Source organism: Strix uralensis, chromosome 4 (genome assembly GCF_047716275.1).
Source record: "Strix uralensis isolate ZFMK-TIS-50842 chromosome 4, bStrUra1, whole genome shotgun sequence".
Taxonomy (NCBI): Eukaryota; Metazoa; Chordata; class Aves; order Strigiformes; family Strigidae; genus Strix; species Strix uralensis.
Genome location: NC_133975.1, coordinates 125,416,735 through 125,444,120, shown reverse-complemented (window position 1 = coordinate 125,444,120; position 27,386 = coordinate 125,416,735). Strand labels below are relative to the sequence as shown.

Below are 27,386 nucleotides of genomic sequence, written 5' to 3'. Positions count from 1 at the left end.
GATGTAACTTGTACAGTTACATTCATGTAACTTGTACAGAGATAAGCTATATTTTAATAACTTAAATTGCTTACTAAGAAAGTACTGTGCAGAACTCAGCAATGATCAAGTACAGCATTAATGAGCGGAAAACCCTTCCATATGTTCTCTCTCCCACTGCTGTAATGGAACATTAGCACTTCCCCAGTGCTCCTTCACTAAGCTATTGCAGTAGCTCAAGAACAAATTAAAGCACTTTCTGGAGTTTATTGTTTACAGTAATATGTATTAATTGGAAAGAATATACATTTCCTTATTCTCCCATGTATTTTTCAAGACTAAATCTTATGATAAATACACTCGTGCCTTCTCAAGTCTGGGTATTCAACTCACCAATTTATTTTAAAAAAAACCAAACTGGTCCGATTAGCACATTTTATTAGTTTACATTCAAAATTGTCTAAAATGAAGCCTTCCTCTGCCTCTAGGCACTTTAACGTAATTAATAATATTACAAAACCCTAGCAACATTAGAATAATGATTTCAACAGGAAACTAGTCATTCAGACCTTTACAGATACTCCTTTCCATCTGTCCTCGTTTCGGCTGGGATAGAGTTAATTTTCTTCCCAGTAGCTGGCTGCCAGGTTACACCACAACACCATCCTTCATCATTAATTCTCTTCACAAAATGCTATCAAACAGATGTCTTTTCCACAAAAAGATGACCAGATTCAAGCTATTTCAGATGATGACAGAAAACAAGTCCCACAATCCTGGAGAATGCCCTGCCACCTGCTCCTTCAGCTATATTAGGAGAGAAAAACAACTGGCTGCTGATGACTCAGAAAAACTGGTCTCCGATTGTTTAAAGTTTTACAAGGCAGAACTAGGACCTTAAATATACTCAGTAACCAGTGGTCATCCAAATGAATGCCAAGCAAGATGTTCTGCTTCAAAAATGAACTCCTGGTTCTGCTCCTGTCACTTGGGCAGGGTGGTCATAGCAGCAGCTGTAAGCATGATGTATTCTGCACCTCATTTGCCATTGATTCCCACAGCTGTCTTGTCAAATATTTACAGCCTGTGGGAACGTGGCTGCAAGTACGCTGGTTTGCCAGGCATCCTTGAAAATGCATGTGTTACGGGTGTCATGCTCCGACGGCACTCGTGTGGTAAGCTGAAATGTACTCAGAACAGCTTTGGGGCCATCTACTGCAAATACTCCAAAGAAACACATTTTCTGGAAAAGTTCAGTTATAGGGTGCACTCCACACTCCTCTTGGAGTGCCCACTGCAATGGTTATTTAAATGCGCATAGATAATTTAAAAGCTACTTCGGTATTAATGTCATGTAACACACACACAAACACTTTCTGCTTTTTTAAGTTACCAATTGTATACCATAAAGACAAGTCTCACTTTATCCTTTGTAATCACTGATTTTTTTTCTTCCCTGTACAGTTATTCAGATCTCATTCCAGAATTCATCATCAAGTTAATTAACAGATTTCAGTTTGTTCTGTGTTTAAGGGGAGATTGTTTGTGGCTTGACTCTGGGAAAATGCACAAAAGAAGGCAGCAGCTTGTTTTTCAGCTCCTGTCTTTGCATTTTCTGCTCAAGAGCCAGGAAAAAGGAAAGCATGTAAATTAGGAAGCACATGTATCTTGCAGGATTAGTATCACACATTTCTCCAAAGGCAGAGAAATGACAGCACACCTCCCATTCTCAAGATAGAAAAATTGATTATGTACCATTTCGGGGTGGTTTTATTGTGTTTCTCTGCCAAGCTGCTGATCTGAAATCTTATTTATATTTCATTCATCCCTCTTCCAGTAATAGCAGCTCCTCCATTGGTAATATAATTGTTTACGTTATGATAATGCCTCAAGTGAGGTTAAGACTGTACGAGCCAAACATATGCAACATATAAATATACATAATGTACAATATAGGAAATCTATCAGGATTCATTTGGTGTTTTCGGATTCTCTTGGCCTTGAGGCAATTTTACATAATTGATGTTCAGGTTGTGAAATATTTCTTGGAGGATTATTATCCAGACTATATGAAATTTTCTTGTAAGGATCTATTCCTTCAGAAGTTGAAATGGAAATGCAGAGAATTTTTTCCAAGTAATCCCAAGAGTGTAAACTTGGGAAGCAAAAGGCCAAAACCTTTAGATATTGTCTTAGTAAGTACATTCTGCAGGCAAAACCTTAATTCAGGTCAGCTTTTTTATGGAGCATAAGTATTTCAAGGAAAAAAAAAATTGATTCTAATGCTCATGGTTATTAATGAAATGTCTGCTTCTGGCATTTAAAACTTACAACACGATGGTCCCACTAGGTTAATCTGACACTATGTGTATCACGGACCATCAGATTTCAACCTGTAACTAACCAATAAAATAAAGCATAACTTCTGCTCCGCTAAAAGATAACTTTCAGAAATATATCTAATTTTCAACAGAAGACATAAAGCGATGGAAAATCCTCAGCTTCTCTTGGGAATGTGTTCTGGTAGTTAACCATGTAAAAATGTGCATCTTACTTCCTCTTTGGATTTGTCTGGCTTTTGCCTCCGGCCATTACTTCTTATTATGCCTTTCTTCAATACATTAAAGAGCCCTTTAATATTCTGTATTTTCCCCGAGGAATGTTCCTATACACTACAATCAAGTCACCTCCCAATCCTCTTTTAGATAACTTTTAACAGCCTGAGCTCTTAAAATCTGACAGTGTAATGCATTTTCTCCAACCATCAGAACATTTTGCTTCACTCTTTTGCTCTCTCTTATTTTCCAATGTGCTGCTTAAAAACTGAAAACCAGAACTGTACGCACTACCCTGTGAGTGGTATTGCTGAGGCCAAACACGAGAAGCAAAATAAACATTTTTTTATTACTTTGTTTATACACTGATTAATCCTTTTCTGTCATAGCAGCATACAGGACAGCCCTTATCTGACTGCTTACTTATCCTGACTCTTAAATCCTTCCCAAAGTCATTACCTTCTCATGATATAGTCTTCTATTCTCCAGTTACAGCCTCCACACTTGGTTCTTAAGATAGACAGCTTTATATTTGGCTGGATTAAAATACACTAAGTCTGAATGAGATGCTTCTACCAACCATTCTGATCAGTACCCTGTCCTCATCATTATTCAGGACTCCATTAATCCTGGAGATTAATTTTTGCAGCAGCAGGTTTAGATCTGCTTCCAGATCATTGCTTAAAATGTTGTACAACATAGGACCTACTACTAGAACCTTTTCAGACACCATCTCTTTCAAATAAGTTTTCCTACAGACTTTCTCAAGATCTGGCAGCAAATTCCATTTGCATGGTTTATTGACACTGCATGCACCCAATGTGTGAGAATATCATGCAGTACTACATCTGTGTCAAGTACCTCTTCAAAACAGTATTAATAGCTATTTTTACTAAAACACTGTGTAGACTTCATAGAATCATAGAATGGTTTGGGTTGGACGGGACCTTAAGGATCACCTAGTCCCAACCCCCCTGCCATGGGCAGGGACACCTTCCACTAGCTCAGGTTGCTCAAAGCCCCGTCCAACCTGGCCTTGAACACTGCCAGGGAGGGGGCAACCACAGCTTCTCTGGGCAACCTGTGCCAGTGTCTCTCCACCCTCACAGGAAAGAATTTCTTCCTTATATCTAATCTAAATCTACCCTCTTTCAGTTTAAAACTGTTGTCACTCATCCTATACCTACCCTTCCCAATAAAGAGTCCCTCCTCAGCTTTCCTGTAGCCCCCTTTAGGTACTGGAAGGCTGCTCTAAGGTCTCTCCAGAGCCTTCTCTTCTCCAGGCTGAACAACCCCAACTCTCTCAGCCTGTCCTCATAAGGGAGGTGCTCCAGCCCCCTGATCATCCTTGTGGCCTCCTCTGGACCTGCTTGAGCAGGTCCATGTTCTTCTTATGTTGGGGGCCCCACAGCTGAACACAGGACTCCAGGTGGGGTCTCACAAGAGCGGAGTAGAGGGGGAGAATCACCTCCCACGACCTGCTGGCCACACTTCTCTTGATGCAGCCCAGGATACAGTTGGCTTTCTGGGCTGTGAGCGCACGTTGCTGTCTCACAGACAGTTTTCCATCCACTAATTATCTCGAAGTCCTTCTCCTCAGGACTGCTCTCAATCCACTCACTGCCCAGCCTGTATTTGTGCTTGGGATTGCCCCGACCCATGCACAGGACCTTGCACTTGGCCTTGTTGAACTTCATGAGGTTCACACGGGCCCACCTCTCCAGCCTGTCCAGGTCCCTCTGGATGGCACATCCCTTCCCTCCAGTGTGTCGACTGCACCACACAGCTTGGTGTTGTCAACAAACTTTCTGAGGGTGCCTCGATCCCACTGTCCATGCCACCAACAAAGATGTTAAACAGTGCTGGTCCCAGCACTGACCCCTGAGGTCAGGGGCCACTCGTCTCTGCTCTCCACTTGGACATCGAGCCGTTGACCGGAACTCTTTGAGTGTGACCATCCAGCCAATTCCTTATCCACTGAGTGGTCCAAGAGCACTTGTATTATATTTCTTCTTCTCAACGTTTTATTATTTGAATTCCCCATCAGATTTTCTATTTTGGTTAGGATAGCTATTAAGCTAACTAGTCACTCAGGTCATACTGCTCACCCATTTCAAAAATGGTACAAAGCAGCACATTTATCACTTGTTTAACCTCCTAAGGCAAGATACAAATACACTGAAGTATTAGCAAGCCATAGATCAGTATTAGTAGGACTGGCAGAAGCATCAGAGAGCACCGGTGACCGAAGTTTGCATTTCTCAGGGCATTTTCAGCAACTGTAGACTTTCAAAGTACCAAGTCTTCTGGTTTTGCTGAACTTTTAAGCCATGCACACCCACCCTGGAGGTGGTGTGGAACCTCCTTCTGACTATGGAGAGATGGGGTAAGGCACAACCACTTCCCTCACACCCAGCAGAAACCTCCGTGAGGCGCTGCCTGCTGCACATCCCTGCGGGTAACCCACCACCTCCATCGGTTAAATGGCCTGATCGCTGGGGCTAAGACCACTCACAGTCTCCACTTGAAATCCACTTTCCCTCTCATGTTTACACCACCAGATTTAGGCTCCTGGGGTCGATCCGGGCAGAGGAGGGCAGGGGCAGCCGGGCGCAGGCCTCTGCTGACACCAGACATGGTGGCCGAGGTGAGGGCGGCCCAGGTGAGAGTGGCCCAGGTGAGGGCGGCCCAGGTGAGGGCAGCCCAGGTGAGGGCGGCAGCAGCTCGCTCTAAGTCAGAAGGCAGGACAACTAGCTCGCTGGGGGCCGGTTGTGCCGGTGACTGGGCTGCAGTCGGCGAGAAGGAACCGATGCGCGCCGGGGGAGGCCACGGGTCGCCGACCTCCCTCGGCCACCTCCGCGCCTCCCGCTCGAGGCCCGAAGCATGCCGCGCGCTGCCTCGCGCAAGACCGAGCTCTGATTGGCTGTCTCTCCAGTGAGGGGCGGGATCTGGAGAGAGCCTCGGCCAATCCGCGCCGCGAGGAGGTTTCCCGGGGGGGGTCCTCGCCCGTGCGGACGGGGGTTGTGCGCAGGCGCGGCGGGGCGGTGACGGCGGGGGGAGGTGGCCGCAGCGTGCGCGCGCGCGTAGAGAGAGCGAGGGAGCGAGTGAGCGACCGCCGGGCGGAGCGGGCGTGAGGGGCCGGAGCGGCGCGGGGAGCCCAGCCCAGCCCAGCCCAGCCGAGCCGAGCCAAGAGCGGCGGTGGCGGCCCGAGCCGGGGGTAGCCGGGCGGTGTCCGTCGCTCTGCGGAGCCTCGCCCTCGAGCGGGTTTCTCCTCAGGGAACGGTTCTCCTCCCCTCGCCGCGGCGCGCTCGGGAGCCCCCGTCCCTTCCGCCGCCCCTCAGGCGAAGCCCCCTCAGCTCCCCGCCCGCCGGCGCGGGCAGCGCCTCGCCGCCCCTCAGCCCGCCCGCCGCGGGCGGCCTTGTCCCGCCGCCATGGCTCTCTGCCGGCGCCTGGCCCGGCTGGCCGCCCACCTGCAGGACCCGCGGAAAGTGGCCGCCTTCCAGCGGCTCTGCGGGGTGGAGGGGCCTTCGGGCTGGGCCGACGCGGAGCAGCGGGCCGGCGGCCGGGAGCCGGTGGTTAACGGCGGCCCCCCGGCCGCGGAGCGAGCGGGAGGGCAGGGGCATCCCGCCGGGAACGGGACCGTGCCCGGCGGGGCGGGCCCCCCGCAGCGGTGGAGGAGGAGGCCGCGCCGCAACTCCCTCACGGAGGAGGACGGCAGCCAGGAGTTCTCCACCCGCAGCCGCTTCCTCTACTATCTCTTCAGCCTGGGCACGGAGCTGGGCAACGAGCTCTTCTACATCCTCTTCTTCCCCTTTTGCATCTGGAACTTGGACGCCTGGCTGGGCCGGAGGCTTATCATCATCTGGGTGTGGGTGATGTACCTGGGGCAGTGCACCAAGGATGTCATCCGCTGGCCGCGGCCTGCCTCCCCGCCCGTGGTGAAGCTGGAAGTCTTCTACAACTCCGAGTACAGCATGCCCTCCACCCACGCCATGTCGGGCACCGCCATCCCCCTGGCGCTCCTGCTGCTCAGCTACGGCCGCTGGCAGGTAATGCTCACCTCCTTGTCCTTCTCCGTGTGTTTTCAGCCCCGGGGTATAAGGATGTGAGAGACGAGATTTCTTTTGGGAGGGGAGGTGGCTGAGTTTGTTTGGGAAAATGTAGAATTCGTGCCTTTTTCCCTCGGCGCGACACCCACCCCCAACCTCCCTTTTCCTTTTAATTTTTCTATGATCTAAGCGAGTGCTCAGGTAAGAAGGGCAGTTCTAATAATTTTGCCTTCTGAATGGAAGTTCTGAAGACTTTGTGAATGGTTAGCTCCGTATGCATTAAAAGTCTGTGTTAACAATCTGCGTTTTCTTCTTGTGAGGTTTTTTCAATTTATTTCTCGTGGGGCGAGTGTTTTGCACAAAGTTTGGATAGGCATCTGATATTTTTACAGGCGTTTGGTTTTACTGACAGGTTTTGGTGCAGAGCCACGGACTAAAGGGCTTTTTGTTGATCCTTCTTTGCTTTTAGTCACTTTGTAGCTTGAGTCAGTCTGTAGCTTTAGCCTTTTCTTTAATGCTGTCTTTTAGTTTCATTACCCGTAAACTGGAAATGGTTCATTACCTGTAAACTGGAAATGATCAAAATGTTTTGAGTAGTACATGTACTTTCAAAAGTATTTACAACTATTAACGTGCTAATAATTAGCAGGAACTGATAATCTACGATCTTTTCAGCACCTTAATTCAGATAAATCTTTAAATCTGCCTGTTGCACTTTGGGTCAATAGATTAAGTTAAAATAACACTGATCATCTGGTTTATGCAAGCTGTAGCTTGTGGTTCGGCGCCTGCTGTTAGCAGTATGGGCATCAGTAGGAATTCCAAAGAAAGCACTACACGTATTCAGCTCTCTAAATCACTGCACCACTTTAAGTAGTAAATGAGTAATTGCTTTCCCAGGCAACAAATGTTCAGTGTAGGGTTTTGACGGCTGTGTGTGTAATGTTTAAGAAGTTATGCAATAAGTCTGCTCTTAAGTCGTTAATGTTTACAAATTCTTATTGTAATACCTGCCTGTTTTAAGTCAGATGTATGTCATCTTGGTAGAGAGAACTCTCTTTTTAAGTATTATGCAGGGGCTGAGCTCTTGTCTTCCCAGTTCCTGTTAAAAATCCCCAGTTGCTTGCTGTCACAGTGTGATGCTTTGTGGTTCTATCTGAGCATATAGAACGGGTGCCTGAAAGGAAAGAGATAGTTGAAGGTTAGAGATTGTATTTGGCCTCTCTAACCAAAGTTTATGTATCTACTTCCACAAGGTGATAGAACGTCTCCAAAAGAAAGCTATTAGGGATTCATATTCTTTGCTAGGAAAATGTGAGGTATCACTGCTAGAGTTGTGCAGGCATCGAATAATGCCATGTTTTGTGGGTATTTGAAATAAATATTTGGAGTTCTGTCACTGAGATGCTTAATCTTAGAGTTGTTTATTTTTAAATGACTAAAACCTGAGTATTTGATTATTGCTTGTTAGATGTGTAGGGCTGATGTCAATTGGAAGAACGAACTGGATTTCTGTTTCTTTGCATGTGGGAAACCCCATTTAGTACTATCAGTCAATTAGCTCAGCACAGACTGATGTCACCTGTACAAAGGAGAACCTGGCTTGATTGTGTTTATAGAACCAGCAAACTGACAATGTGTGAAATGGTATTTTTGCCAGTGAACCAAGTTCGATCTTAGGTTTGCCAACTCTGCAACTGTGGTCTGTGAAGTACTGTACTAATTGACTAAACATATTTATAATGAATGCATGTTAAGAAATCATAACCATTCAGCCTTGTTATTATTCATTTAGAACCATGCTTAAGAAGTGAGGAAGCAAAGTGAGTCTTAATTTTAACTCCTTTTTCCTACGAAATGGGTATGAATAACAGACCTCTCTGAAACCAACTTGGACCATTTCAAAATGTTAACTTTTTCAAAAAATCCCCCTTCTAATTTTTAAATTATTTCCAAATATTAAGCAAAAGTTCACCTATGGCATATTGAGTATATTTTGATTCACCTCTAAAGAGAGTTAAGCTTTCATCTAATGCTTCTGATGTTCTCCATATTTTACTTGCATTGAAAGGGAGTAGAATCTATATAACAACTTTTTGTCATGCTTTTCTGGAAGTAGATGGGAGTTAAGAAAGACCAACCTCAGAACTTCTTGGAAAGCTATTAACAGTAAAGGATATATAAATGATAAATCAGTAATAACTCTGAATTTTATTAAATTATACATATTTATCAGTAGATTGTTAGATTTAAACTTGTTGGCAAATGTTGGGGTACAGTCTTTCTTCTAATCATGATGAGTCCACATCTTAGGACTGTTTGTTCAGAAAAATCATAGTGGAGCAAGACTGAGTGTGAATTTAAGCAAATACAGCTATAACGCTCTGCAGGGACTTTTATTCTGGAATACACATAACTTTAATTGAGCTTATCACTTTGAAGTTTATACTAAACCAAAGAAAGCCACTCTTGCTCTAAAAAAGTTTATTCCAGTGAGAAGGGAATCGCTTTCCTGTATAGCTTATTTGGAGTTTGCTTTCGTTGGGCTATGACTTCCTAATATTGTGTAATGTTTTCTATCAAAGACAATCTGTGAGTCTTTCCATTCAACAACATAGAAAACAGGGCAAATCTGCTCTTATTTTTCTAGGTATGGCCCAAATTGTCCATTTAAAAACAGTATTCTGATAGGTTTTCTCTTAACCTGTTGAATTAAGTTTGTGTTTCCTAGGTTTCAATGCCTATCAGTACTCCTATTACAGTTATTTTCCTTTCACATAGTATTCAAAAGGATTTTTGACTATACACAGTAAAACAAAAATATTTGCTTATAAATGCAATTGTTCAAATATTTTCAGAGATGATGTATTTCAAAGATGGTTGTGACAAATTTTCCAAGTTAGAGACTTTGGACATAAGGAATACTCAATGCAATCAACCTCCAGACAGAAACAAATTATATGTTAAGATAACTTTTGTAATAGTTGACTGTTCTGTCTGTTGTGGAATATAGTTTTTCAATTTCTCCTTGTATTATGAGAGCTCGCCTGAAACTTTGGATTCCACTTGCATAATCTTTATATATTTATTTAATATTGTTAAATTTCAGCAGGGAAAAACACTTGTTTCAATGATGCTTCAGTCACCTTGAAATACAAAGCTCATGCCAAAGACTTGTAAGAATTTAGGAGTGTTACAGATGTTGATATTTTTCTTTCTGTCTTTGAAGCTCTGATACCCTGAAAGAGGAGGACAAACACTTCAAAGACAGTGAGTTTATAGATCTTAATGTGGTGTAGGAAAAAGTACCCTTTATCACGTTGGGGAAAACCTGCTTTCTTTGAAATATTTACAGCTTGAGCTGGGCTGGCTTACATTGTGTCCTGAACAGGGAGGAAAAGATAGTGTGAACTGCTGGTTATCTACAAAATCTCCAAAAGCCTAGGACTGAGACTACAGGGAAAAAGTTGTCTTTATATTTTATTTGATTACTTTAAAGTGCTGATTTCAAATAGATATCAATACATATGTTATTAAAAATGGTGCTTGAGTTAGGATGGTACCTGAATGTGTTGTAATCTGACTGGTTTATTTTAAGGAGGGGGAAGAAAAAAATCAGAGAGACAGAAAATACACTTTTCTCCCAGAGTTCCTCCAGGATGCAGCCTGGCTCTATGAGTAGTTGGCTGGATTAGGAAGCGATGCGTTCACACTGCTTCCTCAGCTCTGCATAAAGAGCTCAGTCAGGAGCTGCTGACTCTCACTGTCAGATGTTGAACAAACTTCAATAAGCTGATATTCAGCAGGAGCCCAGAGCCTTGATTGATGAGTAGCTGGTCTCTGTAACTACATTAACCAATGTTGCTTGAGTGGGTTTATCTTCTGGAGCAGGTTAGGTGGCTAAATATGACAGCATTGTCCTCCCTGTGTACTTGTCTGCCAGTGTTTTATATGCAAATCCTTTCATCAGTGACTGTCTGTCCACCACACTGAGGATAATGTGACCTTAATAAGCACTACTGCTAAACCCACAGTGAAGTGCATCTATTCTGTAATGGTTTGAGTGACACACCTGAAAGTTTTTTTCAGTTTTCATTTACTTAGTGCTCTACTGACTCTCCATAGTACCAGTTGTGTAAGAATGTCATGTGGTACCATGTCAAACACCCTTCCAGAAACCTTCCATCTGCACCATTACTTTTATCAATGAAAGCTGATGAATCTAATCAAATGAGATGGGTTTGAGAGGATCTGTATTGGGATTTCAGAGATCTGCATCGTTCTGTGATTCTGATTGACCACTACTAAATACTACCTCTAGAATTGTCTGCCTGTTCTTTCATTTCAAAAGGCTAACCTCTCTCAGATCCCCACTGGGAATGGGGAATAATTGGTTATCTGTGTTGGGTGAATAGTCCAATCATGACACTGCTATAGTGAGAATTTTACAGAAAGTGGGCAAATCTAGTTTTAAGTGTCTGTCCTTGTTGAAAGGCTTGCATTATCAGCAGGATTGATGTAATGATAAAACTGGAAGCTACACGTAGGAGGCCATCTTATATACAAAGTCTGTGTATAAGAGCAAGTACAGACTCCTGTCAGAAAGAGATGCTTCATCTCTCGGAGAAGCCTCAGTGGATTTTGGTTGAAATACTAAAATCTTGTGAAGAAACTTAGGCAGAGATACATGCTTATCTAATTGGTTTTCTTACATGTGTTTCTTAAAATAAACAATCAAACAAAAACTCTTCTGACATAAGCATAGCTGAAGGGGTGATAAAACCCAGAATTGTCCACACAATGAAGAGCTCTTGAGAAAGAGATGGGAATTTGGAAGGTCAGCACTGGCTTTGTCTTGTGTATTTGAGTTGTAATGTCATTCTTTCGTGGACCATATTAATGCCTGTAATTTATTTGTAAAGGAAGCTGGAAAAAGTTATGTAGCCTGTTTGTTTCAGGTGCTCTTAAAACTTTGAAAAGAGCATAGACAGTTCTTACAAATCCCACTGGGGAATCTCTGCTAGAGGAATGCAACAGCCTGTTCTGTTGAACTGTGTTGATTGTCACTAAATGTATTTTTCAGTTCTGCATAAGCAAATTTTTAATTAAGGTACAGGATCTTGGGGGGGAATATGTAAAAACAAATGCTGTAAGATTAGATGCAGAGTTTTTGATGAAGGAAGGATCAAAGAAAATAGTTCTCAAGCAATTTTTTTTTCTGGTGGACTGTACTCATGTAAATCACTCCTAGTACTTTCAAATAGGGTGTGTTGATTAAATCTGAGAAAACTTCACTTTGCAGAAAAACTGTGTTAGGGACGTAAATAGAGCAAGCTGTAGGTGATATTTGCTGGGTATGTTCAGGGAGGGATTGTTTTGGTAATAACTGCAAGGAAAAGAAGTAACAGGCTCTAATTCCTATTATAAGTCTTTAATTTCTTTTCAGGTGATGTGTAGCAGAAAATTAAACCTTTTAACTCCCTGCAGGGTTGACATTGAAGTCTTTATCTTGGAATTTAAAGAAGGGGTTCTTATAATGACATGTAGCACTCCCAAATTTTTATGCTTTTTTATGTTAATTCTGGTCAGTGGAAGAAATAAGGAAATAATTGATGAATGTAGCTTAACCAGTGTTATTTACCCCTTGGCATCTTTTGAAAAGGCATTTTTTGTCTGTTCGTTTTTCCTAAAATGACTCGTAAGTAGTCTTTCCTTTTTAACCATCCTTTTCTCCCTTTTCTGCTCCCTCCAGAAAATCATTTATATGCTGTGCTGTTTGTGTTCATCTGGCCAACTGGTATCTCAGTCATTCATGTAAACATTTGTTGTAGCTTTTCATATGACTATTGCTAATACATAGCCCAGATATCTTATTAAAAGCATGGTGCTGCAAGTGCTGCTTGGATTTTTTCAGTGAACTCTGGCCCTGAATGATTGTCCAAACTCAAGCTGAACTTCTGAGCTATCATATGATTAAAAAAATATCATTGAGTAATACTGCAGAACTCTGAAAATGTTGGAAAATTAGTTTGGAACCCTTTGTGAATGCTGGAAACTTCTCCAGTGTACAATGTGCTTTTAAAAAGTAAAGAAATGAGCATCTAGAGTGTGTTTTAAGAATGTTCCATTATGAAAGAAGGAATTTTCTGACCTAGGTCAAAGCTTTTAGGACAGATTGTTTCCTTATGAGCATTTTTAAACAATGGTTATGTTATTAAGACTCTTGGCAAAAAGTCAGACTTAGGGGAGGGAGGAGGATAGGCACTTGAGGGAAACATTTTCTATGTGATCCAGTCAGAAGTTTGCAAGCCCTTTTTGGAGGATGTAATTGAATAAAATGGGATTTTTCCATTAAAAACATGGTGCATAAAATTCTCAAAGACTTACTGGGAGTAGTTTCACTGCTGCTTTCCAGATACGACCAATTTAATTCAGTTTGATTAAAACAAGATTCTGGATATGGGAACAAAACTGAGACCTGAGAGATGAATAGTCTACTCATTCAGCTTTATTCCTAGCTTTTTAACCTGATTTCTTAAATTCACATATTAGTTAACCTTTTTTATCTTTTTTTTTTTTAAATAACATGCTTGGTCATCTGTCTCTTAGTTATATACATTAAGACTGGGACACATCATAATGGGTATGATGCCTTCAAAGAAGCATATCCATTCAAACCTTTAAAAGCCAAAATGTCAGTAAAGGTATCTTTTCAATCTCTGTTGCATTTGTCTATCTCCAATCTCTGCCTTGCTGTCAGTTCCATCTGCCTTCACAAACATGTATTTATGCATATTATTAAAGTTTTATTCTGGCCTTTGGAAGAATATTTAGCAAGCTGGATATCAGTGATTTGATCTAATAGGGAACGTGGGGTACTTTTCTCAAGGAGAAAAATGCCAGGTTAATGTTGAGTTTTGAGTCAACGTGGTTTTTGAAGTTCAGACTGAATATTATGCGAGTGTCTTTATTTTTGTATAAGGTTAAGATCTTCAAATCACAAGTTTGGGTTTTTTAATTAGAAAAAAGCAATATGCAGTTCAGTACTCAAAATTGTTGAGGTGACATGGTAGCTATGTAAGCATAATGAGTTTTTGAGGACATACATACTATGGTCTTAATTGAGGGCATGCAGGCAGGGTTTGAGACGTTTGTGTCTAAAATGGGTTGTTCCTGAATATCTGGCTCTAAGTGGCTCTGAGTACAGTCAGGAATGAAGATATGTCAGTTCTGTTATCAGAAAGAACAAACTGAGAGAATGAAACCTGGGTTTTATGTCTACCTCTGCCAGCTGTGATCTCTGACAACCTTTCAGATAAATCTGAAAGGAGATATGATACAAGTTTGCCTTCTGATGCTTAAATGAGTAAGAATAGCAGTGAATTGGGGAAGAGGGTGGAAGTGAACTTGTGATCTTTTGTCCTTTGTGCCACTGTAGGTCTGATTTGGCATGCAAGGAACCATGGGGCTAAGATTGCTGTAATTCAGCAGTCTTGCTTTAATATCTTTAAGTACAGACTGTAAGTGTGTCTATATACAACTATATAGAAAAGATCTAAAAGTTTATAACTCAAAGGTAATTGATGACTGTTACTTTTCAAATTTGTGAATGCAGTAGTTTCCAAAATGAGACTCAAGCAAACATAAAGAAAAAAGAGTGCTTATGGCTTGCTTCCATGAACACTTGAGATTAGTTTATATTAAAGCTTTCACACTAGTCTTTCATAAAATGTGCCTATTTTAAGTAGAAAACATAGTAAAAACTGGTGTTTTTTTTTCTTTGAAGATTCATTTGAGATTGGGAGAGAAGCTTTGTGAAATTCACTGTTTATTATAAAGCAAGGCTGATAAATATTAATACTCTTAAAGCACTATACTAATAGAAGATGTTTGGTATTTGGGGTGATTTCATATGAATAAACAGTGAGAGGTTCCAGATGCACAAGCATGGTATACCCAGTGTATATATGCAAGATACATACAGGCAGTCATTTTCTAGATGAAATAACATTTAGAAAATGCTTGCTGGTACCTCAGTATTGCATTATTTTCAGACAACAATTTGGAAGTGTATTTATGGTGTCAGCTTTTTTGTAAGGATCAAGGTGATATCCCCTGTTATGACTTGGCATGCTGCTGAGCAGTCTTCTTGCTGAACTAAAAGGTGTGTGGGAGTGTTAATATTCTCCTTTAGTCACCTTGTACACTTATCCCTACATGTGAAGACAAAATAGGCAGTTGCCTTACCACCTCAAGGCAGATTTTAAGCAGGTGCTACCAGTTCAGTGGTGTAGGAATTCTTGAACCCAGTGGCTGCTTTTAAAAGCTATGAGTGAAAACAAGCCAAGGAGGAGGCAGGGTATTGTGCTTTATTTGTGTTGAAGTAGGGGGGAGGTTCTGCTTGACTTCAGCTAGTGTCTAAGGAAGCCAGTGAACTGTGGAGCCCCAGAGGATATATACAGCTTTATGATGCTCTGCAGGTGGGTACTGGGGTTGTGGGAAGAAAATCAGATCAGTTATGTGGGCAGTGCAGGGAGGTGTGGATATAACATTGGAAGAAACCAGGACAGATGAAGGTTAAAACCTTCTTTAGATCAAATTTTATTTCTGTATGTATAAAGATGTCTTTATCTAAACAGATAATTATTTTTCTGACTGATAACTGAGCTACAAAAATAAACTGACAGTTGCCCAAGTGTGCTGGTTACATAGTGGGAGCATAGAGGAGAATGCTTGGTGTGGGAACTAACCACAAAAATCAATTTAACTGTTGTATTGTGGAATATTATTCCAGAGGAAATTAGAATAATTGTTTCCATCTTCTGCTTTTTTTATAGTGGACTGGATATAGTACAGCTAGGTATACTGCAGTGAATAAGCTCTCTTGGGTGGAAAGGAACTGGGTTTAGGACTTCTGTGATGATTATTATCATGCATTAAGAATATCATAAATCAGCGGGTGCCTAATACTGCAGACACATTTGTGGACAGGTCATGCTAAAGCTGTTTCAGTAAGAATAATTTGTCTGGGTTTAAGTTAAAAATTCTTAATTACTTTAAGAATATATGAATTGGGGTTAAAAGTATAATTGGCTTTTTGTTGGGGACACAATAGGGAAGTGTTTGAGCTCTTGGATACAGATGCTTTGCTACAGAGGAACTAAACTAGCCAGTGTTTTTAGATGTTTTAATGGGTATTTATTCTCAATACAATTAAAAACAGAATTAGAGTGAGATATGTCAGAACCAAATATTCTTTCCAAGATTTTCTTCAAAGTTGGAGTTTCTGACAGTTTCCTTCTTCAAACACCCTTCCCTTGAGAGTCCATAACTGAGAGCAAGTATTCTTTTCATTTTCAGACTTTATCCTACTCTTCATGCTGTTTACGATGACCAGCCCAGGACTCTTAAAATAAGACTCCTCTTGTACACCTTTTCCTTCATACACCTTGTTCTTTGGGTCTGGCTGTTTATTCGCTTTAACCTCCCCCCACAATCCCAATTTTTTACCCACAGTATCATTAGCTGCTATATATAGCCTGCTGAGCCTGACACTTCATTGGTCTTCCTGCTAAAGCTCCAGCTTCTGTTTCTGTCAGGTATTTCAGAAATGCAGGAAGAGTCTTTAATAAAGAGAAGCCTTACCCCTAATAGGAGCCCGTAAGCACAAAAGGTGTGTGCCAGGAAACAAGAATGAACGTATGGTATCAAGTGATGGGCAAAACCATTTGAAACTTTTGACAGATGCATGAACACACGCAAGCTCATTCTACCACCAAATAATTGTGATACTATTAAATTTTTTGGCCAAGAGGTTTGTGTTGCTTCAGGAGGTAGTAAGTCTTCCCTTGCTAGTCTCTGACAAACAAGAAGTCTGTCTTCCCATGCTTTCGGAGAATATAGGGGATACCTGTCCCTCTGTATACAGTGTTCCTGCTTTGGGAGTCCTCTGCGGGGAGAGTGGAGAGTTACTCCTACCCAGAGAGCAATGGAAGTGATGGTAGAGATGTAATGGGGGTGAGTGGTGGGGCTACATTTGTATTCTTGCCGGGCAAGACAGGGTACACTGATTTCTCTTGTGGCTGCTGTAACAATGTCAGCATCTGATAAGTCTGCAGTCATGCCTGGAGTGCGACCTAGTTACTGGTGTCTTGCCCGTTATTAGTGTAATTCTGAAAGGCGGGAAACTGAATTTGTTCCTTCATCATTTCAGTTAGAAATGAATCATTAAGTACACAATAGTGTTTAGGTACGCTTTGTAGCTGAATGTAGTAGATACAAAGACAAATGTTGCTACAGGAATTAGAGTTTAAACCAGATGTAGCACAACTGTGAGCTGGGCACTGAGAATTGATTTTAATGTGAAATCTGTTTCTTATGTGAAGTGTAAGCATCCTGATTTTCTGCTTGAGAAAAATTCTTTAGGTTTGTCATGCTAACATGGTCCTGGAGCTGAGAATTCAAAGAATGTTGGAGTAATGTGAAAGATTGATAATCTGCTCTCAAACCTTCCACTGAAGGACTGATTTTGAAGCTTGTCAATCTGTTAAGTGACCTTCATAGAGGACTACAACTTTCTTCAATAAGATTAAAGATACTTTCTCTAATGTGTTGGATATTCCACCCTTCAGGCTGCCTGTAAAAGGAGCAAGGGAAAGGGCAAGAAAACTGCCTGTAATTCTTAGTTTTTATTCTGGAGTTTGAAACATCTGGACTGCTTGTTTATATTGAAAGTTTTTATTGTTGCTTTCATGTAGGAAGTGAAGCAATTTTGGAAACATGCCATTTTATCTTGTGACTGCTTCTTTTATAGAACTAATAATTATTTTTAATACTGAAAAAAGGAAGCTGTATCCTGTCTTGCACAACATTTTGCAATATGGTAGTGGGGAAAGTATTTCTTAATGTGCTTTAGGATGTGAATTAGCATACTTTTATCCAAAACCTAAGAAGGTTAAAATATTAAGTTTCTACACATGCTGATGTGTGTTTATTAAAACAAAGTACTTTGTTCCTGGTAAATGGTCCTTATTAATAAAAAATCTTCTATCAGAAGATGGAAATAATTGGTAATAATCATTTGATTTTTTTTTTTAAATAAACATGGAATGTAGGAGGAAATTGGGTTTGTAGAGAACAGAAAAGTTTAGTATTCTAGGAGTTTCATACTGATGGTCAGAGATTGAGTCAAGGATTGCAGAAACTCTAAAACAGTGCGTAAGGGATTGAATTTATTTGTAAATTATTATGAGTTCTTCCTTTTCAGGAGAAAGGTGAAGCTACTAGATTCTGCCTGGATAACTGTTAACAATACTAGTATATTATATAACTGCTTCACCCAGTGTAAAACTGTTCCACAGTTATAACACAAGGCTTGTCTCTGCCCATATTGCCAATTTAGGATATCACAACATGGCAAGACTAACTGCTACAAAGATCTATTAACTTCTTACCGCTTTGTCTGAAAAGATATGACCAACACACTGAAATTCATATACCCTGAATGCAAAGGAAGAAGTTGAAAAGCTTGACGTAATAATGTTTTAACTTTATGAAAAGTGGACTTACTTGAGGTGGTCTAATAGCCTTGTGTAGGCTAGGGCAAGGAAAAGGTTGCATTAATTGGAATGAATTATAGAATTATTATAGAGGGATTTTTTTCATTTCTTTTTTCAAATTCTAATACAATCTCTCCATTTTTTCCCTACCAGTATCCCCTTATGTTTGGACTGATCCTTGCATTCTGCTGGTGTTCTTTGGTTTGCTGTAGTCGAATTTACATGGGAATGCATTCAATTTTGGTAAGAAAATAATCCTACTAAACTTACTTCAACGTTGTTCTGATTTCATAAACTTCCATCACACTTAAGTTTTTACAGTGCACTAAGTGTATATAGATTTTTTTTTTAGAATGTCCTACCATATAGGAACAGAATACTTACATTTCTTCAGCAGAGAAATTGAGACAATAGCTAAAAGTATATGTTGAACTTCTGTTAATTTATACTTTCATAAATGCAGTTCACAGTTGAAGCTTAGCTGATGTTTAATAGCAGTTTCAGTGCAGAAATAGATAACTGCACTAAAGCGTAGTTTTCCTCTACAGAGTAGAAATTATTTTGCAGGATGAGAAAGTGGCTGTTAATGTCCACTTGGGTGCCAGGTCAGCTACTCAAAGCATGTGCATTTCAGTGCCATGCTAAATGCTAGGGTTTCACTTACCAAAGTTTCTAAAACCAAATAATAAAGTTGTCATCTTTGAAAAACTGACCTATTTATTAAAAAGGATAAAAAAATAAAACTGAAACACAGATGCATGTAATATAAAAAGGGGAAAACAAGACACTACAAAATGGTAATTGGAATGTAAGATGACTAATAAGGATGGTTAAAGAGTTTTTTGAGGATCACGTGCTGGAAGGAGAAAAGCAAACAGACAGGAAGCAGTAGGCCCGGTAGCGAGTTGTAAAGCAGGTAGATGAACGCAGTGTAAAAGGAGTGTGTGAAAATAAGGCAACTCAGAAAAACTGAATGACACATTTTGCATTAGTGATTAGGAGGCTTCCCAAGTCAGAACCACTTGTGTGGAGGATGATGGGCTGAACTGATATTTCAGCCCATGGTAATGTCATCTGACAGATAATGTCTTAGAACAAAGTCATGCAACGAATAGTGATGCATCATGTAGACTTGGTTATTCAGCAGTTTCATATCTGAATCCTCAATAGTGTTTGAGTGAATACGATTAACCACGTGTTGCCTGCAATACAAATCAACCATCGTGCCAGAGTTTGGGGTGGGGGGTGTAGGGTGGCAAATACGGCAGAAAGTTGTGTCTGACTTTCATATCAGTCAATTGTATTAGAGCTTTCACCAAGCATTCAATTAGTACATAAAAATGATTAATTGAAGATGGAGCAATACAAATACTGCTGACAAAAGTCCCAGCTCCTGGCTTGGATGAAGAGTTGATAAGCATATGAATGAAGCTGATCCGGTTTCTAGTGCTTGGATTTCTAAAAACCTTTCAACAAATTCCTCCTTAACAACTAAAGGTAACAAAAGTTGCAGATAATACTGTGCAACTGAGTGATTAATCAACAGTAATTGAAATTTAATGTTAAATTTAAAAATGGAGTAACCTTTTAATTAAGAAAAGACATTTTTAAAACAATAAAACTGAAAATCAAATATGAAGCTACAGAAGTTACCTCTTCCTCTCCTTTAACAGTTGGAAACAGTTCTCCATTCTTGCAGTATTGTTAATTCTGAAGATGGAGTGGAAAGTCTAAGCTGCTCTAATGCCTAGCTGCAGTGGGCCTTGCCTGCCTTACCAGCTGTTGCTGCCAGCCTGCTTGTGTGTTGGCACCCAGGCACTTAGATCCAGCATTGAGCTGTTCCAGCAAACTTAAGTTGGCAGAACTTATTTAGCTGGGCTAGCTTTGTGCTGACTGTAGGTTGGAACGCCCCGGTCCTGAACAAGGACCGTTGTAGCCAGCAGATAGAATCATAGAAGAATTACAGAATGGTTTAGGTTGGAAGGGACCTTTAAAGGTCATCTAGTCCAACCCCCTGCAGTGAGCAGGGACATCTTCAACTAGATCAGGCTGCTCAGAGTCCCGTCCAACCTGACCTTGAATGTTTCCAGGGATGGGGCATCTACCACCTCTCTGGGCAACTTGTTCAAGTGTTTCACCACTCTCATGGTAAAAATTTTTTTGCCTTATCTAGTCTGAATCTACCCTCTTTCAGTTTAAAACCATTGTCCCTTGTCCTGTCACTTACAGGCCCTACTAAAAAGTCTGTAGATCTACAATTTTGATCATGGGTCATTTGATCTGATCATGATGCAGGTGTCCTATTAATAAGTGACTAAATGCAATTCCTTACCTTATCTTTAACATAAAGATTTAATCTCGTATGGTAAATGGGAAAAGATGGGAATCCAGAAGTTGCTTTTAGCAAAAGAGCAACTAGGCTTGTCTTCTTGCTGATGTAACAATATTTTTTTTTTTTAATAGTTACTACACTGAAACCATATTTTTCTCTCTCTTCAACAGGATGTTATTGCTGGATTTCTGTATGCTATTCTTATCTTGGTTGTCTTCCATCCAGTTGTGGACCTGATTGATAACTTCAACTTAACTTACAAATATGCACCCTTAATTATCATCAGTCTCCATTTAGCCCTGGGCATCTTCTCTTTTACTCTAGACACCTGGAGCACATCACGAGGAGACACAGCTCAGATACTGGGCTGTGGTGCTGGAGTAGCCTGTGGCTCTCATGTTAACTACATAATGGGTCTAAAGCTAGATCCTCCTCCCGAGACCTTACCTTTATCTCTTTCCTCTCTCACTGTGACTGTGTTTGGAAAAGCCATATTGCGATTGTTGATTGGAGTAATAGTTCTGTTGTTAACAAAAGTAGCGATGAAAAAAGCCACTATTCCACTGGCATGTAAAATATTTCGCATACCACATGATGATGTACGGAAAGCAAGACAACGCATGGAAGTTGAGCTTCCCTATCGCTATATTACATATGGAACGGTTGGGTTCTCCCTCATGTTTATTGTTCCTTGCCTCTTCCATTTTATTGGTCTGTCTTGATGCAGTTTTATCACTTTAAATAGGGAGAACAGAGCTAGTTGCTTTTTTGAAGAGGTGCACTAGTTTGCTAAGGGAAGACCAGTGAGCTTGGCTTTAGCAGGGTCTTTAACAGCAATGCATAGCAGGCGAAGCATTTAAAGAACTTTGCACATCTTTGGGTATGGTGTGGGGCCAGAAGTCAAATATCAGGCCACGAGAAGTGCTGAACTCTATAAATGCTATGTCTAGACTTAATTGCTGTAACAAAGTCTGTGTGTGTGTGTGATGCAATGAATGTACCTGGAATGTCTGTCACACTGTACCTGTATACATTGACATTTTAACAGGTATGTCTGACAGCTAATCAGAAAGCTCCATTCATGATCTGTTTGCCATTTCATAGTAATTTATTCAAGTTGTTGGATCATAGACTGCTTTCCTTTATTCTGTCCTGAAGTCCTGCTTCAAGATGTTTCAGCTAATAGGCATTTCTAATGGACCAAACTTGTAATGAGGTTGAATTTTTCTAAAAAAGAAACAGAAGCCTTTTTCTTTAGCCCCCTCTACAGAGCAAAATGTCTGAATTGGCTTTGGTAGATATCACTAGCATATATGTGATTCAGGTACTGTATTTTATGGTTTAATTACTGTGCCTTTCTGTTGCTAAATTAAGAAATGCCATATATACTGTGATGTAAAAATGCCTAATTTTATTTAAAATCCTACATGATTAGGCAGATATTTTTAAATGTTGGATCGTCCACCTTACTGGCATGGTTCAAGTTAACCAGAATATTCAGTATAGCCTGATCAAAATTGCATAAATGAAATGACCCAAGAATCATGTCCTTAGGTTCAAAATGTTGTAAATGGACAATAATCCCTTTTGTAAGTATTTTTAATGTGTAATGTAAGTTACTGGAAGAAGATATATTTTTCTGGAGATTGTTTATACAGTGGACAGATATTCAAAATTAATTATCTAAATGTGTAAACAATAAAAACACCCCATTCTGGAAAGAAATGGGCCTCACTATTCCAAACTAATTTAGAAGGACCATTGTTTTTAGATATTTGCTTAGAAAATATAATCCTTATTCTAGAAAAAATATATGTATTTTTATGCATTAACATACTATATTTAAAGATGATGAGCACTTTTATGCAATTTACCTATAGGACAATATAATGATCAAATTAAATTTTTAGTCATTCTGATAGGCAGATTGTGAGCGGTCAAGACAGTATGGTCAATGCATAAACGGCTTGTGCATATCTAAATTTTACCAAATTATTATGCACTTTTCAGCTTTCATGTTGCTTTTCCCAGTAACAAGTAGAATATGACTCTTCAACTGTAATTTCATGTGCCTCTTTTGTGTTTGATTTTGACTATGTTAATGCGATGCCCACTTTGTTCTTTCCATGTCAGGAACTGTCATATTGCAGCAAGAGCTGTCTTATTATCTGGCCAGACATGAATTGTTTAGTTCTGTATTGTACATTTCTTTAAGGGAAAACATCATTTGGTTTGCTTGGGAAGTACAGTGATTAGATAGAATACAAAGCTTACATTTTTTGTAAACAACATTTGGAATCGGAAGGGTTTTTTGTATTGGAGATCATATCTCCAAACTGTTAATATGTAAATTAACCAAATTAACTTTGTATCTCTTTCCTGGGAGCAGTCAAAGTTACGGTACGCTGGCATTAGATGATGTGAAGAGCTGACTTTTCTGATGCATTTCTTCAGTGCATTCAGAATGCACCACTATGAATGTATTCAAACCGATGTATTCAGAACTGATAGCGTGTTAAACAACTTCTATAGTTGAAAAGACCTTACCTAGTACAAAATGGTTAGCTTGTTTCAGTGCATATTTCCGGATTTGATTTTTCTATCTGTTCTTTTGCAGTTTAATGCTGAATGTGCAGTAAAAAGTAAATCGGTTTCCAAGGTTTTGAGGGGAGGAATTTCCCACTGGTTTGGCTTTGCACACTAAGATAGTGATTAAATAGCTGGGGGGAATGTATACAAAATGCCTTACGCTTAGAGCCCTGAGCAAGTGGTGTATTCCAATTATACTAAATTAGTCTGAGGACCAGTGAAAATAGGATAACTTTCTCTGAAATTTAGGGCATATTCTCCTTAAATAGCTTTACAGTTTGTAGCAAAAAATGTTTAAATTCTAGCACAGAAGTGTGCAAAACTAATTTTTAACCTACATATTCGGCTTCTAGGAACTTCAAGTTTACAGCACAAGAGCGTTCTTAAAGCTGTCTTTTCTAGCTGTGCTTGCTCTGTTTTACTGTTAATGGAAAATAAAATCTACTGTGGAAGATCTAGAATGGGTGAAAAAATATGCAGGTAGGGCTTTCAACAGTCTAAGGAAAATTGCACTGTAGCTTATTCTCCTGTTACTCATAAATACATATTTTATATTTTTATACATTGCATTGGGTAATCTCAAAATGTCATGTCCCATGTATCACATAGTCTAGTACACAGGAAATGTATATCGGAATGTTTATACAGCACCTTTATAACCCTGTCTCTAAGACTGCAACTACTTCACTGAAGTTTACGTGAAAAAAGTTTTACTATTCTATTTTCATGTTTTATAAGGGACTAGGCTCAAGAGGACAGTTTAGCACAAAATATCATGCAATATGAATATTGTTATAGAATAAAGAACTACAGAAATGCAAAAATTTAAAAATCCAACTTAAATATTTGCATTTTAGTATATTTTTGTTTAATAATAAGCCAAGATTCCTTCAAATCAGGCATAAGAAAACAGCAGGTAAAACTGGAGCACTTTCTTTGCCCATAGCTATTCCTAGAGCTGAACATGAAAAAATGTTTCTAGTATGAGCATCAGCTGGTACCAAATTATTTATAAATAAACTTAACATAGCTTTAAAAGGTAGTTAAATGTCTTTTCAGAAGGATGATACACTTGAAACTTTTCATGAAGTGGTGCAAAAACATATTCATATGTCACTGCTGGTGAACTTCCTCAGTTCCAGGTTGTATAGTCCTAAAGAGAGAAATACTACTACTTTACAGAAGCAGATATAAATACACATTTATTACAAAAAGCTACGAGTTAAATTTTTCTTATTTGATTACTGTATGAAATAAAACCTGAAACTACACTCTACGTGACTGTTAATTTGGCACAAAATTCTGTTTTCCAAGAGGCTGAAGAGACTTGAATTAGTCTTAGACTGCCTTAAACATAGGAGCAGGATTTGTTATGACTTGGCCCTCAATCAGAACTAACATATGCATAGCATCTTGGGTAAGTCCTAGAATCTATTATTTTGAAAAAAGTTTCATGTTTATAAAAAAGCTATTACTTGTGTTTCTGATACCATGAACTGGGATTGAAGTGTCTTTGTCCTGTGTGATCACTTATGAAGCTCTTCAGTCTCTGATCACATTTGCCTTATTACCTTGCAAATTGGGGAGGGGACGAAAGGGGAAGGTGGAGAAGCTATTTTAAGGTAAATTGGCAAACCAAAGGGAGTTGTATTTTGGTTATTTATTTGGAAATTTTTTTAAGCTTACGTACAGCTTTTCTCCTGAAAAAAAGATGCCTTTCTTTTAAAATGGCATCTCTAAATGTGATATATGGTTTTTGTTTTTGTTTGTTTTGGCTGTTTTTTTACCAGAACAGTGTTAAATTGTCTGGATTTTAAGAGCTATTATGTTTTCCTTCGCTACTATTTTTTATTACTGCTTTCAGTAATTTTTACTCCATTTCTTGCTTATTTCCCAGGGAGCCTGAACTTTTTGTAAGCAATTGCTACTGATCTGAAGATTGTAATTTTGAACTTGTAAATACTTAAGGGCTGTTAGTGGCTGTTAGCTGCTCAAATACGTAAAAACAAACCTTGCATGCTGTAAGTAAATACATCTGTTGTGCTAAAAGTTGTTTCTGTTTCAGTATTTGCTTTCTCAATACAAAATTGAGATTCATTTATTTTTTTTACACACAATACGCAAGAGATTTATTAGTTCAGTGGTCTGAAGGGACATTGCTGTCTAACTCCTGTTGACTTTACTGGGAGTTCTGCATCTAGTTCCTTCCCATATTACACTGAGAATGAAACCTGAAGGTCGGATCCATGCTCTGACATATGTGTACAGGCATCAGTGTGTGCAAAGGGACTTACCTTCTGAGGTGTAAATGTAATATCCTTGCTTTTGAGGTCTGAGAGATTGTTCTCTTTGAAATCATACTTACCCCAGTTTTCACGAGACTTTTAAAGGGCTTAATGTGGAAGCTGTTTCTTAGTAGTTGGAATTGGCTGCACGTTTGCAACCCTTCATTGATGCTTTCCCCTCCATAGCATAATTGTGCTGAATGACAAAATCCCAGAATAATGTCAGGAGATAAAATGATGACGAGAATTGATTTCTTGGGGTATTGTGACTCAACTTTACTGTAATTGATTCTTGGGTGGGTTTTGGGTCTAATGTGGAATGTTTCTAGTTTATACAATTTATTTATCTGTTCTACAAATGACTTTGAGGAAACTTTGACTTTTTTTGTGGGAGGAAGTCTCTTTGAATGAATTCATGCCAGAACTTTATTCTAGTGAAAAGCTTAAGTGGCCTTTTTGTTTCAGAAAAAATATAGAAGCCTATTTTAAAATTTACTGTAAATACCATATTTGTCAAATTGATAGGTTAGTTGGGACACTAATGTTGTTTTTTTCCCTGTAATACTACTTGAAACAAAGGCAAACAAAGCTTAATTTGGAAACAAAATGTGGTATTTTGTGACAGAGGATATAGCTCTTTAGCTATTCTCTAAAAAGCGAATATCACATGCTGGAGTTGAAGCAAATTTAACTGTGCATTAGAAAAATTTCTTTGCATTCCATTCTGCACCAGAAGTAATTGCATGTTGGTAAGAGTCCATTTAACAAAATGAAGCAAAGCAATACGTGTTTGCAGTATATAATTAGTAACTGTTCCTGTAGTATCAAAGAATAGAGAGTACACAGGAGAATACTACCTTAAAGGTATTGACCAGTAAATGTAAATAAAAAGTCCTATCAAGTTGGAGAATTTTATTAGTCACTAAACTTTGACTAAATTAGTCACCAAGTTTTTCCCACAACTTTATTTTTGTTAGAAAGTGTAATGAAAGACAAGGGTGATATTCCTGAAGTGGAAATTAGAACTTAAGACAATTCTAGATGTCTAAAGTATCATAACTGAAAGAGATCAGGAGCTAGTAACCTGAAAAGTAAGAGCAAAGTCTGAGGGGGATTTATATTAAACTTAATGCACTTAAAAATGATGCCAAAATTTGGCCTATACTTGATTTATATGAAATCTGTAGTACAACATATAGAGATATAGATATAATATATTGTGTATTGGAGTTTAATTTTTTATGTATAGATTTTTCTTGTTACTGCATTTCCTGATAAAAGCAAGTGTTCATAAAAATAGAAAACAGCTTTGTCTGTATAAGGTAAGGCTGTATGTTAGTAGTATTTTGGGAGCTAATGCAGTTGTAATCCCCAGTCTCTCAACCTCTTGGAGAACTTTATTTAAAAAAAGTACTTTCAGATGCAGGCCCTGAGTTAGTTAAGGATCATATAATGGTTGCTGTATAATAGTGTACAACTGATGTTTTAAAAATTAATACATCGGAACTTTTTGTTATATTATTGTTAATGATTTTGTACTCATTGTACACTTTCTGCAGTTGTCAACTAATATTTAAACCCATATTGACTGGTAACTGAAGTGTCTAACTTCATCTGCAATGAGTGAGTAATAAACTACTGTTGGATTCAAATGTGTTCTGTTGTCTTTATTCTTGCCAGAGCTAAGGGACACGTGATTGGACACATACCACAAGTGTAAAACACTGATCACAAGAAAACTTACATTCATATTATCATATAGCATATATATCATATAGTAATGTTCATATTATTGTATAGCAATAATTGCCTTTTAAGGTGTGGGCTTTAGATGCAAAAGTTTAGGAAAAAGAATAAGGAAATACCGAAACAAGGGGGTTTTTTCCCACAGCCATAACATCTGGACTATTTAGTTTCATATACTAAATAAAACAAGCTATTGATTAAACTGTATACAAAGATTTAAGTTGTATCTTTCTATAGCTCTCTTGTTGCACACATAATTTGGAAGCATGCTCTTAGGCTAACTGACAAGAAAC

The 27,386-nt window shown here is 39.3% G+C and overlaps 1 protein-coding gene across 1 annotated transcript; it reads left to right on the top strand.

The window, feature by feature from the left end:
• Positions 1–5,604: 5,604 nt before the first annotated feature.
• Positions 5,605–26,999, top strand: SGPP1 (sphingosine-1-phosphate phosphatase 1). The gene is made up of 3 exons (XM_074869022.1): positions 5,605–6,583; positions 18,295–18,384; positions 20,644–26,999. Exons 1-3 carry the CDS (start codon positions 5,966–5,968, stop codon positions 21,193–21,195), a joined length of 1,260 nt encoding a protein of 419 aa, XP_074725123.1. The 5' UTR covers positions 5,605–5,965; the 3' UTR covers positions 21,196–26,999.
• Positions 27,000–27,386: the final 387 nt, after the last annotated feature.